General features: G+C 39.6%; 1 protein-coding gene across 1 annotated transcript in view; it reads right to left on the reverse strand.

Annotated features, from left to right (window-relative positions):
- enpp2 (ectonucleotide pyrophosphatase/phosphodiesterase 2) overlaps positions 1-18608 on the reverse strand; it is a 103372-nt gene that overhangs the window by 60233 nt on the left and 24531 nt on the right. The window contains exons 10-12 of the mRNA XM_060822830.1: positions 12799-12854; positions 12051-12116; positions 4088-4160 (exon numbers count right to left, since the gene is read on the reverse strand). Coding sequence (XP_060678813.1) covers positions 4088-4160; positions 12051-12116; positions 12799-12854 — 195 coding nt within the window. The remainder of the gene's footprint in view (positions 1-4087; positions 4161-12050; positions 12117-12798; positions 12855-18608) is intronic.

The following is an 18608-nucleotide window of genomic DNA, read 5'->3' on the forward strand; positions in this document are numbered from 1 at the left end:
GTTAAACACAGAGTCATAAAGTCATTGAATTGACCACCAAGAAGCAAACTGGATGGAAAACTGCCTGAGACTCCTGCCATAAGGAAATACGCCAGTAGCACCAAATTATAAAACATATTCTTATATAATCAACTGAACTGTATTACTGAATTCAACCACACATTTTAAAGCTATAAAATTGAGATTAGTGCCAAGCAATCAATTATTATTAAAAATCACTACTCAACCAAGTTCTTTTCTATGATTAACAATAATTCCTGTCAATGATATTACACTGTCTGCACTGATGATTGAAGTGAATCTTAGGACTTTAAGATCCCTCAAGCAATAAAGTTTATTACTGCAGTTAAAATGTATTCCAGAGATTTCACCACATGGCCTCCTCCCTCAAGCTGCCCTGTACAGTAAATCACCATTTCCCCACTATCCAATCATGTTATGATGAATAAATTGCTCACAGTCATTAAAATCATTTCATTATTGTTTCTATGACTTTTTCTTCCTGAATGCTCACATCCCTGTCTTGGAGATTAATCTTAAATTCCTGGATACTCAAAGGCAACCCTTCTGCTCATAGGAGAACAAGCAGCTGTCATACTGCTGCAGGTAACATACGTCTCTCATTCAGTACCATTAATAGGAATGTATTATTTTGTCAGCAAATTCATATTTTATGTAGTGATTCTCAGATAATTTCCAGTTTTGAGTCAGCTCAACCTGACTGTATCTTTCACTCTACAAAACAGAAATGTTTTAACTTCACTTAAACAATAAAACTTAAACGTGGTAGTACCAAAGAGTTGATGACTTGAAAATAACCAAAGATAGAACTGGAGATGAAATTAATTATAGCCAGGAAGAGAAAGCAGACTTAGCTCATTTTACACCCTGCCTGGTTTTCTTTTCCATTAAGTCATTATTTTTTTTAACTGACCTCAACAGAAACTATTCAACTACTCTAAAAGAAGCTGTATTTTGCTTCTGGTTAAGACCAATTTAATTCTCTTGTATCTGTACAATATTGCTCAGGGCCTCAGGGCTTCGCAGATAACAAATTATCTTTGAAATGCAGGCAAGAGTGTTACGTCTGCCCTGGGGAGTGGGCTGCAAGATGACATGAGGCAATGAAATCATGTGGAAGGGCTGTGTCTATCATCTATCCACTTTTTCTGGTTCGCCAGCAGCAGAGAGATAGAGGTTGGTTGGTCCGCTAATCCTTGGAGCAATGAGGTGCAAAAGAACATTAAAATAGGAGCAAGAGTAAGCTGTTCAGCCCATCAAGCCCACACTGCTGTTCACTGAGTTTATAGAAAATCTTCCATGTCAACATCACCTTCCTGCACTATCCCTGTATCGGTTCATGTTTTGAATATATAAAAATCCATTGACCACAGTCTTGAACATATTCAACAATTCAGTTGTCACAGCCCTCAGTGGCAGAAAATTCCAAAGATTCACCACTTTCTGAAAGAAGGAATTCCTTTTCATCTCAGTTCTAAATAGCCTGCCTCTTTTCCTAAGAGTGTCCTCTGGTTCGAGAACCCCAATACGGGAAAATGTCAATTTTCATCCAATTGTCAAGCACTGCATGAATTTTATATTTGAACTCTGGTCACCTCTTATCTTCTAAACTCGCAGTTTATTTAATCTTTCTTCAAAGAACAATTCATCCATGCCAGGAATGAGGATAATGAACTTTTATTGCACTCTCTCTTTGCCAAGTACACCTTTCCATTGTTAAGAAAACCTAAACTGGAAACAGTATTTGCATGGATTGTCTCACTATGGCTCTCCATCCCTCCATCTTACTCCTCATCACAAACCTTCTTGTATTAGAGGACATTTGCCTTCTTGACTGCTTGCAATATTTACATGATCACCCACTAACTCATGAACAAGAACAAGAAGGTCCTTTGATATTAAACACTTCCCTACTGCTTACACTTAAGAAACACTCCATGCTTCTGTTTTTCAGGCCAAAGTTGTTAACCTCACATTTCTCCACATTGTATTCCATCTGCTAAATGTTCTGCACATTCACTCAGCCTCTCCAAATCCATTTGAATAATCTCTGCATTCTGCTCACAACTCAAACTTCCAACTAATTTTGTCTAAACTAAAAAGTTAGAAATATTACATGCAAACCAAACATCCAAAATCGCTAACATGCATTATATCTAACTGAAACCCAAACACTGATCCTAGCTGTACCCATAGTTATGGATTGCCAATCTGAAAAGGACACATTTATTCTGATTATCTGATTTCAGGCCATTAACCAGTTCTCAAGCCAAGCCAGTATGTTCCCTAAAATCACGTGTTCTAGTTTTGTTTACTACACTTTTGCATGAGACCTCATCAATAGCTTTCTTAAAATGTAATTATATCTTATTCTTCATCATTTCCCCCTTATTTATTCTGCTAGTTACATCCTCAGAATTCTAACAGGTTTGTCAAATGTGATTTCCTTATGTGATATCATTGCAACACAAGAGTCCTCAATCCTACCATTACATTCCTGATGCTACTGAGACAAGAGAACAGCAAGCCATTGGAACAGCCAGCAGTTCTTTGAGACAGGGGCACCCTATTAAACTAGGGAAGAAGCCACAACCTTTGGCAGTTAACTACCTGACAACTGATAAATCTCATCATTCTTTCAGGCTAGTGCCTGACTTTTCAGCCAATCAGAAGAACTGGTGCCTCCAAGAAAAAATCATGTCATAATCACTGCTGTAAGGAAATGTGGAAAACAATTTGAACACATGGAAAACACATATTCTTCACATTCAGTTGAATAGGCATTCAAAACTGTCAGCTGCAAAAGTGCAGCACTTCCCCCCCTTAGTAGGACACTGCCTGATCTGCCCTCTGATATAGATCGAACAGATCCTATGGCATATTCAAAAGAAAAGAATTCCTCCTGCTGGACTGGTCTATATTTATCCCTCAATCAAGAACTGGATTTTTTGGTCATTTGCCACATTGCCTACACTACAAGAGGAAGGGTTCCTCTGGTGCATTGCTAGTGTCCCTACCTCTGAGCTGGGAGATTTAGATTCAAGTCCCAATTGTTCCAGAGGTCTGTAGTATCATCCCTGAGCATGTTGATTAGAATCTAGCTACACTACAATGAGTCTGCACTTCAAAAGTACTGAATTGACTGTGAAGTTATTTAGGTAAAAACAATGACTGCAGATGCTAGAAACCAGATTCTGGATTAGTCGTGCTGGAAGAGCACAGCAGTTCAGGCAGCATCCAAGGAGCTTTTGCCCGAAACGTCGATTTCGCAGCTCCTTGGATGCTGCCGGAACTGCTGTGCTCTTCCAGCACCACTAATCCAGAATGTGAAGTTATTTAGTTTACCCTGATAGGAATATAATTTCATAAATGTGAGTCTTTGCTTTCATTTTTATCCTCTATTCACATTCAATCTTTCAAAATGCAGCAATAAAATGAATTTGACCAGAAGCCAGCAACTTCATTTTTTTAATTTATTTTTAATGATAAAAAAAATTGCCTGACACTTGCATCAACTAAATCTTCAGCACCAATGTATTAAAAGCCCCTCCTATACCCCCAACCCCTGGTTTCCAATTGCTGGCTGCATACTTATATGGTGAGAAATGGACAGCCAACATTTGAAAATCCGCGCTGATTGTAAATTTCTTATTACTACCTTCAACTAAAAGCCCTTCCTACCTGGGGAAGCAACAAAGAAAACAAGATTCTTCAAATTGCAAAAAACATAGCACAAATATTTAATAAGAGGTGCAGTATATTACATTAAGTAAGAGCTTAAGTACAAAGAGGTAATTATTGAGAAAAAAGGAAGTCAGAACATGATTCCTCAAACTGACATATATGCTCAGCATATCCTACTATTACCTTTCTATGCAGTCAGGACCTTTGGAAAGCCACCAGGGAACAAGCAAGAACAAAAAGGCTTTTTTTCAAAAAAAAATCCACAACATCTGGTTGACATTAGAAATTCATTTCTTTCAGTAGCACAGGGAACAGGTGTTACACATATGGAAATATTGGACTCTATGAGTTCTCCAACCTAGTGTTAAAATGCTTTACTAACCTCGGAGCTGAATGGTCCAAATCTGTGACCGTAACCATCTGGTTGCTCTGAATAGAAGGCATAGACATAGGGCCTAAAATTGAAGCAAGTGTAAAGAGAGTGAATATTTTTTGTTTGAATCTGGTTACATTTTCTTTACGGGAGAAGCTTCTGTCAAATGCTTAAACAGAGGAAGTTGTTAGTGGATGTGTCAATTTTCTTACATCTCAACTATCCAGCTGTAGATCTCTTTACCCACATTCTTCTGGAACTCCCTGTCCCCACCTCAATGCAAGTACACATAATTCTTTATATTGTGGTGGAACTAGTAAGTTCCTCAGATTTTTAGTTTTCAACAATTATCATTTGAACAATTTTTACAATTCCGTAATCAAACTGTCCGATGCATATACTTCTCATCTTTGTTCCACTCTCTTAAATTGGGTTTTTTTTCAAATATCGTCAGGGAGAATACCGGCAAATACTGATGCACTCACACAAGTGTTGAGATCATCCCCCTTTGAAAGTCCTTATCAGTATCAGATAATCAAATGAATCCTTCATCAGTACAGGTAAAACTCCTCACAATTTATGGTCTGATTTTCCCCTTTATATATGCTGACTAATTTACTGTATGTCTCCAAAATTTTCTGCTTTCTATCATCAGATGAGTGTTAAAAAGATGGGGAGTCAGAGAAGAAATTAATGGAAAGTCAGTTATGTGATCCAAATAATCAAGATTATTTTTATTGTTATTAGTAACGAGGCAATATAGTGCAACAAAAGTGCCACACAGAAAAATAATTATTTTTATATTCACACAAAAAGCTCACATATCCTGAGACAGATTATAATCAGGTGCAAAAAAAATCATCAAACATTATTATACCCATTAAAAGATTGTAAGAAATTTAAACTTCTTAATAAACTATGATGGCAAAATTTCTTCTGATCACTGTACATAGCAAAATCATTAGCTTTTAATTAGTTTTATTGTCACATGTACTCAAATGAATACAGTGAAAAGTATACACATTGCCATTTACAGCATTGTCTTATGTACAAGGTACCCAGGTACAGATTCCTCCATACACATTCGTAGGAAAAAAAATTACAAAAATAAAGAAATAAAAACTCTAGCATTATAGATCATAGGAATAAATTAGAGAAGAGAGAAATAAATGGTTCAGGCCTCAGAGTGAGGCATCATAGCTCCTTGAAAATGTAGTCGCAGGTAGCTAAGATGATGAAGAAAGCATTTGGTATACTTGCCTTTATTGGTCAGTGCACTGAGTATAGGAGTTGGGAAGTCATGCTGTGGCTGTACAGGACATTGGTTAGGCCACCTTTGGAGTACTGCTTGCAATTCTGGTCTCCCTGCCACAGGAAGAATGTTGTGAAACTTGGAAAATGTTCAGAACAGACTTAAGGATGTTGCCACGGTAGGAGGGTTTAAGCCATAGCAGCTTGGGGCTAAATAGATTGGGGCTATTTTCCCTGGAGTGTCAGAGGCTGAGGGGTGACCTTAGAGAGGCTTATAAAATTATGAGGGGCATGGATAGGGTGAATAGCCTAGATCTTTTCCCTGGTAGGGAGGGGGGGTCCAAAACTAGAGGGCATAGGTTTAAGTTGAGAAGGGAACATTTAAAAAGGATCTAAGGAGCAACATTTTCACACAGAGAGTGGTGCATGCATGGAATGAGCTGCCAGAGGAAGTGGTGGAGGCTGGTACAATTACAACATTGAAAAAGGCATCTGGATGGGTATATGAATAGGAAGGGCTAAATGTGACTGGATTGATTTAGGACATTTGATTGGCATGGACATATTGGACTGAGGGCTGTTCATCTCTATGACTCTATAACAGTCCGAACAACGTGTCAGAGAAGATTTTCACGATGACTATTTCTAGCAAATTCATAAACACCATATTTTAGAACACAAAGATGATTTCATGATGTATCTCACAGAATTATTAGTGTAGGAGGCCACTCAGCCCATCTTTGTGCACCAGCTCTCAGAGCATTCTCACTTATTGCAACCTCATGTCTTTTCCCCATTCTCCTGCACATTATTTAAATGGAAACAATCATCTAATGCCCTTTTGAATGCCTCAATTGAACCTGCCCCCACCACACTCCAAATCTTAACCACTCACTTTGTGAAAAGCTTTCTCTCAACTCTTTTGCAAAATATTTGTAACCTATACCCTCTGGTTCCCAATCCTTTGTGTGGGAATAGTTTTGCCCTATCTGCTCCGTCCAAACCCCCCATGGTTTTGAAAACCCCAACGAAATCTTCTTTCAGCCTTTACTTCTCCAAGGCAAACAGTTCTCCAATCTATCTTCTCCATGTGGCTGCAACTACATGAGCTAGTCCACACATTCATACATTGTATAATCTAACAATAAACCCAGGGAAACAACAACATTCACTTACTGGATTGCCTTGTTTGATCCCACTAATCAACACATCCATTTAGTGAGAATGATCGGAGAGCAGGGAACTGTAGTGAATAGGCTATTTGTTACGATAAACACTGTAATTAATAAATTAATGGCACAATTTAATTTTTGAGGTCTTCTAACCTATAGAGCTTTTCTATTGTAGTGCCTCTTTAGAAAGAATACCCTCTGTCCTGGGTGTTATTTAAGTCACAGAATGTATTTTGTCGGTTAGGTTCCAAAAACAGCTAATGCCACAAAAAGCATGTAAAAATGTCAGTGCTTGGCATTAATTTTGGGCAGGTTCCACACTCTATCGTCATCTTTGGAGAGGAAACCCTTCATAGGCTAAACAATGCAGAAGTATTTCACTTTTTTTTCTACAGAGTAGTTGCAGCACACATTCCAGTAGAATTGTCGCCCCAAGCACTGAATCTAAACGGATTATTTGACATTGTTTACAGCACCAACACTGAAGACAGAAGCATTATTATGCAGATGAATTATCAACATGTCCACTTTTCAAGAATGGATTACAGTTAAGTGATCCAGAAGAGATTGTAACAATAAGCATGTTAATTTCAAAAAACTAGCTATCTCAAGCTTGAATTAGAAACATAAAACCAAAAAAAGTTTAGAAGATAGCAGTTCTTCATGTCAGTGTCAGTTTCAGCAATGAAAAATGGATATAACTGCCATAGACTTGCCCAGCAGCCAAGCTAATCTTTGTGTTTCACATACTTAATAAAGGATGCAATGATATGTGCATTAACCATTCCATACCTCAAATAACACTACACCTAAAGAAATTTCTCCTAAACATGCTCCTGAATTGTTAAGTTTTAATTTTAAATTGAGAAACACTTATTACTGACTCATCAGAGGAAATATCTTCCTGTATTCATCCTATCAAGCTCTCAGTTTTACTTACAAACACTTAATCAAATTGTTTAGCCTTGTTTTGCTACAATTAAAATACGTCCAGTATTTCATTCCTTCCTCACATCCATTTCTTTCACATTGCCAGCTTGAATTTTCACAAATACACTTCTAATTGTCAAGATTTCCTTTTCAATTATCAACTAGGCTTTTTAAGTTTCTCATAATTTTATTATTAGTCACATCTTCCTTCAATGTAACATCAACACTTTGTTCTCAAAATGTCCCCAACATCACTGATCAAATGGATTCTAGGAAAACTCTGGCCATTGTAAAGGGGCAAGACAGGTCTCTATTTTGTTCATTCATCAGATGTGAGCATTGCTAGCTGGGCCAACATTTATTACTCATTCATAATTACACTTAAGGAGTTGGTACTGGGCTGCCTTCTTGACCCATCTCTGCAGTTCGTGCAATGTAGACATGCCCCTGTGCTGTGAGGGAGAAATTTGCAACATTTTTACGCAGCGACATTGAAGGATTTAGATCCAAATTAGGATGGCGTGTGGCTTCAAGGGGAACTTGCAGATGGGAGTGGCACCATGAGTCTGCTGTCTCTGTCCTTCTAAGTGGTAGAGTACATGGGTTTGGAAGTTGTAGCTGGATGAATCTTGGAGCATTGTTGCAGTACATTTTGTTGATGGTTCACAGTGCTATCAGCATACATTAGTGGTGGAGAGTGTGAATGTTGAATGTGTTAGATGGAGTGAGAATTAAGGAGTGCGCTTTGTCATGGATGGTGTGAAACTTCACGTGTTCTTGGAGTTGGACTCATCCAGGCAAATGGACAGTATTCCACATCACTCCTGATTTGTGCCTTGTAGAATGTGGATAGACTTTTTTGAGTCAGGATGGAAATTACTCATTGCAGGATTCCCAATCTTTCACCTGTAGTTGTATCCAGAGTTAGTCCAGTTCAGTTTTTGGTAAATGGTGCCCCATGATGGTGGTAATGGGGAACTCAGTGATGGTAATACCATTGAGTATCAAGGGGAGATTCTTGGATTGTCTTTTCTGGAGATGGTCTTTGCCTGGCATTTGAGTGGGATAATTGCCACTTATCAGTCTAAGCCTTAATGCTGTCCAGCCTTTTGACAAGGAAATTTTGACAAGGAAATCTTTAAGTATTGTGTAATCAAGTGTAAACATCTCCAGCTTTGACCATATAATGAAGCAGCCAAAGATAGTTGAGCCTAGGACATTATCCTGAGGACCTTCTACACAGACGTTCGGTGGTTGAGATGACTGACCATAATAACTGGGGCAGCATGTTGGTTCAGTGGTTAGCACTGTTCAATTCCAGCCTCAGGTGAATGTCTACATGGAGTTTGCGCATTCTCCCAGTATCGACGAGGGTTTCTTCTGGGTGCTCCAGTTTCCTTCCAGGGTCCAAAGATGTGCAGTTTAGGTGGATTGGCCATGTTACGTTGCCCATGGTGTCCAGGGATGTGCAGACAAGTTGGATTATCCAATGGGAAATGTAGGGTTACAGGGATAGGGTAGGGCCGTGGACTCTATGGGCCAAATGGCTTGTTTTCACATTATAGTTATTCTATTAAAAACTACAATCACCTGCACTTATGCTAAGTATGACTCTGTCCAGTGGAGAGTTTGCCCTGATACCCCTGACTCCAGTTTTCCTCAGACTCTTTGATGCCACACTTGACCAACTAGCGTCAAGGCCAGCCACACTCATTTCCCCTTGATTTCAGCTCTTCTTTCCATGTTTAGACCAAACTTCTATTAGATCAGGAATTGAGTGGAATTGAGCAGTGAGCTGGTTAATGTTGAGTACTTGGCATCTAATCGCACTGTTAATGAAACCTTGCATCCTTTTGCTGACAATCGGGAGTAGACTGATGGGGCAGCATTACTCCTGTTTGAATTTGTGCTGCTTTATGTAGACAGGATATAAGCAGACACTTCTTCACTCTGCCAGGTAGACATCGATGTTATAATTGTTCTGAAATTGCTTTGCTCAGGATGTAGTTGGTTTTGGAACACAATCTCAATACTATTGCCAGAATGTTATCTTGGCCCAGGGCAGTATATTGTGCTTTCAGTTCCTTCTTGATATCACATATGAGAAAACTGAATTGGTTGAAGACTGGTTTCCAACATGCTGGACCCCTCAGGAGAAAGCCAAGATAGGTCATCAAGATGGGTGCGAACTCTTTAGTTAGGACTTTTGCATTGATGTGGTGAAGATATTTGTGGATCCTCAATTGACCAACACCATTCACAATTGACTATGGCAAGACAGCAGATCTTAGACTTTACCAGTTAGTCGTATGATCACCTATTTCCCTCACTTGGTGCTTACACTGTTTGACTAGCAAGTTATCCTGTGCTGTAGCTTTTACCAGGATGACACCTCATTATAGGTTTGTCTGGTGCATCTCTTTGCAGGCCCTCCTGAATTCTTCATGGAACCATTGCTTGATGATAATGGTGGAATGGGGTTATCCCAGGCCATGAGGCTGCAGATTGCGGTTGAATACAAGGCTACTGCTGTTGAAGGTCCACTGGTTGCATGGATGGACAATTCTAACCACATTTGAAATGTATTCTATTCAGCAGCAGATGGTTGTGCCATACTGCATGACGAAGGGTATCTTCATCCAGAAGAACTGAGCAATGATCACTCATGAACAGATCTATCTGCTACAAGTAAGTTGAAGAGGATGAAGTCAAGTATATTTTCCCTCTTGTCAGGTCTTTACCACTTACCTTAGCCCCAGTCTAACAGCTTTACACACTTAATGGTGAGGTCCTGGGGAGTGTTGCTGAACAAACAGACCTTGGAGTGCAGGTCATTGCTCCTTGAAAGCGGAATAGCAGTAGATAGAATAGTGAAGACGACATTTGGTATGCTTTCCTTTGTTGGTCAGAGCATTGACTATAGGAGTTGGGAGGCCATGTTGCAGCTGTACAGAACACTGGTCGGGCCACTTTTGGAATATTGTGTGCAATTTTGGTCTCCTTCCTATCGGAAGGATATTATGTAATGTGAAAAGGTTCAGAAAAGATTTACAATGATGTTGCCAGGGATTGAGGGTTTGAGCTATAGGGAGAGGTTGAACAGGTTGGGAAGTTGGAGGCTGAGGGATGACTTTATACAGATTTATAAAGTCATGAGAGGCATTGATAGAGTAGATTTTCTCTGGGATGAGGGAGTCTAGAACCAGAGGACATGGGTTTACGGTAAGAGGGGAGAAATTTAAAAAGGGTCCTAAGGGGCAGCCTTTTCACACAGAGGGTGGTGTGTGAATGGAATGAGCTGCCAGAGGAAGTGGTGGAGGCTGGTACAACTGCAACATTTAAAAGGCATCTGGATGGGTATATGAGTAAGAAGGGTGTAGAGGGATATGGGTCAAGTGCTGGCAAATGGGATTAGATTAGTTTAGGATATCTGGTCAGCATGAGTGTGTTGGACCGACGGATCCGTTTCCATGCTGTACATTTCTATGATTTCATGATTGGGCCAGCTTTGTCCTCAGTGGTACAGCTGTACCACTCTTTGAAATGGAAACTGAAGTTCCCCCATCCAGTGTACATTCCATGTGCCTGCCACCCTTGGTGCCATCTCACAACGTGGTGTTCAACAGAGGAAAACTGATTCATCAACCAAGGAGTCTGGTAGGTGGTAATGCTCCTGTCTGACTGATACCATGAGACTTCATGGGGCTCAGAGTCAATGTTGAGGAATGCCAAAGCAATTCCCTACCAAATGTTTACCATTATGATGCCACTTCTGTTGGATCCAATCTGATAAGTGCATCAGGACATATCCAGTATTGGTGATGGTGGTGTCATGGAATCATACCTTACAGACAGACAATGTTGGGCTGTTGTTCAACTAGTCTGTGAGACAGCCCTCCCTATTCTGGCACAAGCCTCCAGCTGTTAAAGAGGACTGCAGAAAATCCACAGGGACGTGCGTGCCATTGTTCCTTTCAGCACCTTGATCATTTCTGGGTGATCCATTTAGTATTTAGGCTTGTTAGCTTGGCCATTTAACAGGACTGTTCAGAGTCAGAGTCACATATGGATGCAGAGTTACATGAGGGTAAAGGTAGCAGATTTTCGTTCCAGAAAGGGCATTAGTTATCCAAATGGTTGTTTTACAACGATCAACAGCGATTCATAATCTCCAGCAGATAAGTTTTCAATTCCAGATTAAATTCAAATTTCTCTATCGGTTGTGGCTGAATTAAAGTCATGTCCTCAGAGCAGTAATCCGAGTCTCTGGATCACCAGCCCAGTGACAATATCACTTTGCCACTGATTCCCTTATTCCCTCTTTCATAATTATAATTGGAAATTGCATGCTCTCTAGAAAAACTTGACAGAATCCTGTTACTTTCAATTTATTTAGCAGAATTGATTATTTTACCTTAAGTTAGTCTAATACTCAGAACAAGGTCCTCAGTATTAAACTGTCCATGCAGACATTTTACATATTTCTTTTCATTCTTTTTAAAATGCAAAGTTAGGAAATGCTGGCTTTATTATTTTTGATTCCATTGCAAAAAAGTTACAATTCCGTAAACAAAAAACCCATGGGTTAACTTTAAAGTGCAAATATGAGTAATATTTACCTTTCATTATCTGGCAACTTCAACCATTGAAGTATTGTGAATACCCTTTGCTCATGGGGAATGATGCTGTAATCAGAAAAAAAAATCACATTGCATTTCATTTAACCAGATTTCTAAAAATGTGATTTTACACCTAGCTTTAAAGTACATTACTGGAAAAACAACCAATTACCATGAAACTAGACACTTAATATGGTCAAAGATCAATCTCTATCCTTTTTTGAGCAACAGAAAAGTGACAGAGGAGAGAGTGATTGCAAATACCTGGGAATAGAACAAGTAAAACAATGTGGGCAGACTGCAAAGCAACCAAGTTACAGACAATGAGTCAGAGAAAACATAAAACAGAGTTAACCTAAAGTAAAGTGCAATCATATCAGGAAGTGAAGCAAAGGGCTAAAAATATTTCACATCGTGCAGCTTTGAAGCAAAACCATGTCGACAAGCCTAATTCTACAGGGACATAATACGCCAAGGGTCACACACGTAGTAGTTAGTGCTGCTGACTGACATCAAGAAGATTAATGAAATATTTTTTTCCTGGCATGTCAATAAAATACTTTACTCACCTAATTGAACCAACAGGACAGAAAACAATACAACAGAACAACAACACTAAAGACAACAGACGTCTCTGCTATGGTTAACTTCATTTAATTTAATTACTTAATCAGTTAGTCATTTCAAGACACCTCTAGCCCACAAATACATTTGGTGTTGAAAGCAATTGATTAAAACTATTACTTACACAGGCCAAAAAAATGTACCAGCTTTCACAGCTTGATTGACAGTAGTCACCCAGATCTAGCAGGACATGAGAAATCAAGTTAGAATAAATTCCAATTTGGAAAAATAAAAAAAAATTACTAAGGTTACATATATCTGTTAAGGAAAGTGAGAAAAGTAAGCCATTTCATACATTACAAAAATGTGTATGTTCAAATTTACTCTAACACCATTTTTAAAAAATGTATTCTTGAGATACCGAGTTTCTAGCAAGGCCAACATGTGTTCCCCATCACTGATTCCCTTGAGGTGCTGGTTGTGGGTTCTTTCTTGAATCATTGCTGTAAAGTTCTCCCGCGTTATGGAGGGAGTTCCAGGATTTTGGCAGAGCTATGACAAAAAGAGCACTGTGCGGATTCATTTCCTTGTCAGAATAGTGTGTGTGATTTGAAGTAGAACTTGGAGATGGTGATGTTTCCAAACGCCTACTGCTCTTGGCCCTCTAAAAGGTAGCATGTTTGAGAGATGTTGTCAAAGAACTCTTGGCAAATTGCTGCAGCACATTCTGTAGATGGTGCACACACAGACATAACCATTTCCTCAATCACTGGTGCACTGTAAGGTGATGGGTGGATTGCTGGTCAAGGGGAAACTGCTTTGCCGTGAAGTGTAAACAAACAAAAAACCCAAAAGAACTGCAGATGCTGGTAATCTGAAACAAAAATAGAAATTGGTGGAAAATCCGACTGGGTGACCACTTTGCAGAATACCTACGTTCAATCCGCAAGACCCTGAGCTTCCAGATGCCAGCCATTTCAACAAACCAACGTGTTGTTTGGCCAATATCTCTGTCTCAGGCTTGCTGCAGTGCTCCAGCAAAGCTGGAAGAATAGTGCCTCGTCTTCCACTTGGGGAACCCTGCACCCTTCAGGATTTAATATCGAGTTCACCAATTTTAGGGCTTGAACACCTTTTCCCCATGCTTTCCCCACCCCCAAACCAAGCCTTGTCATTACACAGGCTGTTAACACACATTACCCATTGTCAGCTACTAATTGTCTCCATTAGTAGCTTTTTCCCCCAAATTGACCTTCAGCCACTCCTTTTGTCTGTCGAGCCGTGTTTCTCTCTTTTTGGGCTATATTTCTACCAATCGTTTACTCTCCCCCCATCCCCAATCTTCTGCACAAAAACCTTCAGCTCTGAAGAAGGTTTACTGGACCCGAAACTCTGCTTTCTCTCCACAAATACTGCCAGACCTGCTGAGGCTTTCCAGCAATTTGTGTTTTTGTTGCACTGAAATGTGATAATCTCAAGTTGTCCTCATTATACTCGTCCACCCTCTTCTATTAGATGCAAAAGTTTGAAAATACGTACCAAAGATTTAAGAACATCTTCTTCCCTGTTATTTGACTTATGAATGGACATATCAGAGCTGAAATTTCTCTATACCTTCTATGTAACTGTAATACTACATTCTGCACTCTGTTATAATACCTGTTGTACTTAGGAATGGTTTGTCTGGTTAGCACACAAAACAATATTTTTCACTGTGACAGTAATGAATCAAATCAAATATTTTTTAAAAAACAGAAGTGCTGTTGGATCAGCAGTCATTCAAGGAATTATCAAATATTCCATCACATGGCTAGCTTGTGCTTTTAAAGTAATAGAATCTTTAGGGAGTTAGTTGTTGAAGCATTGACTCAATAACCAGCCTCTGATCTGGCCTAGTTACCATGGCATTTATGTAGTTAGTCTAATAATTACCAGATCTACAGATGTTACGAGCCATTCTAGATAAAATCATAAATTAACCTGAGTGATAATCTCCCCTACCTACAACACAAATACTTCAGCCCAATGTATTCTCAAGTTGAGAACTGGATCATTTCCTGGTCTTCTGATTCCCAACCTCCTGCCCAGCAGTGCCCTTCCATGATATGTTTTTGTGGGAGAATAGAAATGGTCTTGAATTGGGGGCTAATGCTTCTGGAAGTTCATGGTAGGAAAGGACGAAGGAGGATATCTAAGCAAGCTAGCTCAAAAGGCCCCCATTTGTTCCCTGGGATATTGTCCAGTTCTGTGGCTGTCTAGTAGCCACCTTAGCCATAATTCAACTGATGGCTGACATCCTTGACTAACAGTCCAACAGTCTGTTCTACCTTTGAGAAAGTTCATAAGAAAGCCATCTGTTCAGCCTTGTTCAAAACTTTCAATGTATTCAGCTATAGAGCTGATGTTTATATAATTCTGCAATGGTATTCAATTTTAAATGCTTGGCTGAATTCCAACCCTCATTAATTGATTTAATTCTCTAGGGTTTGTTTACACAGCTATCAAGGGAACATTGAGCAATGTTTGATTGGCAGTTTAATCAACTTTTGAGGATTATGTTTCTTTGAAGTGATTTTTGATTGCTGTTTATTTTGATAGTCTTTTCAGCAGTTAATAGGATTAAGCCCTTTTTAAAGAGGCGTTTGAATCGATGTTTGTTTATTTTGACATTTTCCTGATCATTTCAAAAGGTTTCCCTATTTTGTCATGGAGCTACTGAATTCTGTCTAAACTGGATATTGGAAAAGTGTTTCAAATGATGTCTGGACTTTAAATCAACATAAAGATGAAAGCACACGGCATCAACGTATCACATCAGATTCTCAATAAATTTTAACACATAAGTGTCCTTTCTACATTACCCCTTCTGGACAATTACATAATGCTGGTCAATTTAATAATCACCCATCCATTAAAGACAGTGCTGAAAATATGTTGCTGAAAAAGCACAGCAGATCAGGCAGCATCCAAGGAGCAGGAGAATCGACGTTTCGGGCATGAGCCCTTCTTCAGGAATCACATCGGATTTTCCAGCAACACGTTTTCAGCTCTGATCTCCAGCATTTGAAGCCCTCATTTTCTCCATTAAAGACAGTGTCTTATTGTCAAATTACTTCATTCAAACATATTTAACTCATCATACAACATCTAATTGTGACAGTTACATTTAGCAAAATCTTTTAAAAGCATCTGTCCTGACTCCACAACAGACTTCTCCCAAGATTCATGAATCCTCTGAGGTGACATGAACTAAGACTATGAACCAGCTAAGCCCAACTCCACGAATCTCGTGGAGGCTCTAAAACACCCAAAGCTGGGATTGCTGCATATGAGCTTGTCACTCAGTGCTGATAAAATTCCCAGAAATGCAAGTGGGAGTGGGAATCCTAGAATGGAGTCCCTTCAGCCTTTTTCAAATTCCCTTACCTCCACTCTGACACACACATAGGCATGAAATTCCAACCCTTGTATTTTCTCACGTCATTAGATTCTTGCATCCACTTGATATTCTCAGTCAATATAGAAGAAAGTTCAGGCTGAGAAACCGCAGTCTCTGCTCAGAGACACTTTTACAGGCAGCTCTCTGCACCATAGTGTGTCAAATCGAGATTTGACCTTAGGTCTGGCCTGTCAACATAAATCTTTTATCAGAATATCAATTGTAGCCATTCCAATTATTTCCTTTTACAACCTTTAGTCTATTCAGACAGTTATTAACATCTGGAATGACGCTGCTACAACAGCAAAAGCCAAAGGACAGTAAAGCATAAAAGAAGAGCATAACAAAGACTGCTTTAGAACCATAAAATCCCTACAGTGCAGAAAGAGGCCATTCAGCCCATCAAATCTGCACCAACCCTGTAAACAGCATCCCACCTGGACCCAAACCCCCACAACCTCATATTTACCATGGCTAACCCATCTAGCTTGCACATCCCTAGATGTTACGGATAATTTATCTTTGCCAATCCGACTAACCTACACACACACACACACACACACGCACACACACACATGGCATTCATGGTTTGATTAGATTTCACACTGCTCCATTCAGCAGGCAGAATCCAATGGATCTCAATGATCACTTGCTCAAAGGTAACGAGATTAAATGGGAGCTGTGGGAGTGAAGGATGGAGGGGAGTGGGGAAGTCACTGTGCCCCTGTCTTTAAGGGTAGAACGGTGGTTCAGTAGTTAGCACTGCTGCCTCACAGCACCAGGGACCCGGGTTCGATTCCCGTCTCCGGCCACTGTCTGTGTGGAGTTTGCACATTCTCCCAATGTCTGCGTGGGTTTCCTCCAGGTGCTCCAGTTTCCTCCCACAATCCAAAAAGATGTGCTGGCCAGGTGATTTGGCTGTGCTAAATTGCCCATAGTGTTAGATGCATTAGTCAGGGGTAAATATCAGGTCGGGGAATGGGTCTGGGTGGGTTACTCTTCAGAAGGTCGGCATGGACTTGTTGGGCCGAAGGGCCTGTTTCCACACTGTAGGGAATCTAATCTGTACACAGACAGTCAACTGAATGTGGAATCGAACTCAGGTTCCTGGCATTCTGACGCGACAGTGCTAACCACTGAGCCACAGTGCTGCCTTATTCCATATATTGTAGAGAACAATCTTAAAACTACAAAATATCCGAAATATTTGGGATTAATAAACCCCCCAAAAGAAAGTGTGCGAAAGCAACAGCTTAAAATCCAAAATGAAACTTGAAAATACAAGAGCAGAATATAATTCCATCAACTCTTGAACAGAGAAGACAATGTTTTATTTAAATCAGAAACTGAAAGATTAGCGAGTTTCATTATAATGCCAAACTAAACAAGAAAAAAGAAAAACATTGAGTCAGAAATTCTTAATAATCAGTTGATGGGTTGAATAAACTCTAATCAGTCAATAGTCAGAGGTTGAGTGTCGGATCAAGTACAAATATCAATCAGCAGTCTGCAAAAAGAGATTACATGAGCAAAAATCTCCAAATGGAAGAGTCATCTGGGCTGAAAAACAGAGAAAGCAGTCATGGTTAGATGCTAGTAATGTAATTTTTCAGACACCTTGACTGCAGAAAGTTAAGGGAAGAACATCTTTGAAGTTTAAAATCAGTATAGTTTGCACAAAGTAGGCTGTGGATGTAAGGATTAAACTGGGAATAAGAGGAGAGAGTAACTGAAGTTGGAAGTACAGATCAGCAACAAAAGCAATACTGAAGATAAGGTGTAGGGGCAGAACTGGAGCATTTGGAATATCAAGTCTGCTCCACTATTCAATGATCTCCTGGCTGAAGTAAAGAGACCTATGTTTAGCTTCCTCTTGTCGAACAGACTGTATCACAAGCAGTAAAAACACTCCTGCCAGATTGGAACAGGGACTGTTGTCTGACATGGAGGTTTTGGAGCCCTGTGTAGCAACAAACTGAAAGATATTGCATTGATAAGTGCTGCTAAAAACTGGGAACTTTACAAGAACATCTCATAACATACTATACACTGAAAAGCATGAGTTATCCTAATGATAGATATAAAATGATATACCATGCATGACTTGCTTTGTAAAAATGTAAGTTCCTGTGAGTGCCTGGTTAAAACAATATTGGCATAAGAAAATTCCACAGTATTTATTTTCAAATTGTTCATAGGATGTAAGCCTTGTTAGTAAGGCTAGCATTTATTGCACAAACCTAAACCCCTTTGAGAAGAAGATTATGAACAACCTTCTTGAATTGCTGCAGCTTAATGTACCATCAGGAAGATAATTCCAGGATTGAGCCAACAACAGTGAGGGAATGGCAATAATCTTTCAAGCCAGAATAGTGTATGGTTTAGAAAAGAACTTGCAGACTTCCATGTAGCTAGAGATTGTATGCCTGGGTGTTAGAGGGCATAGGTTTGGAAGGTGGTCTGCAAATAGGTTGCAGTGCATCTTGTATCTGCCACTAAGCATTAGCTGTGAAAGAAGTGAATGGTGAAGGTACAGACGAGTGCCATTCAAGCAG

Source organism: Hemiscyllium ocellatum, chromosome 4, assembly GCF_020745735.1.
Source record: "Hemiscyllium ocellatum isolate sHemOce1 chromosome 4, sHemOce1.pat.X.cur, whole genome shotgun sequence".
In the NCBI taxonomy this organism is placed as follows: Eukaryota; Metazoa; Chordata; class Chondrichthyes; order Orectolobiformes; family Hemiscylliidae; genus Hemiscyllium; species Hemiscyllium ocellatum.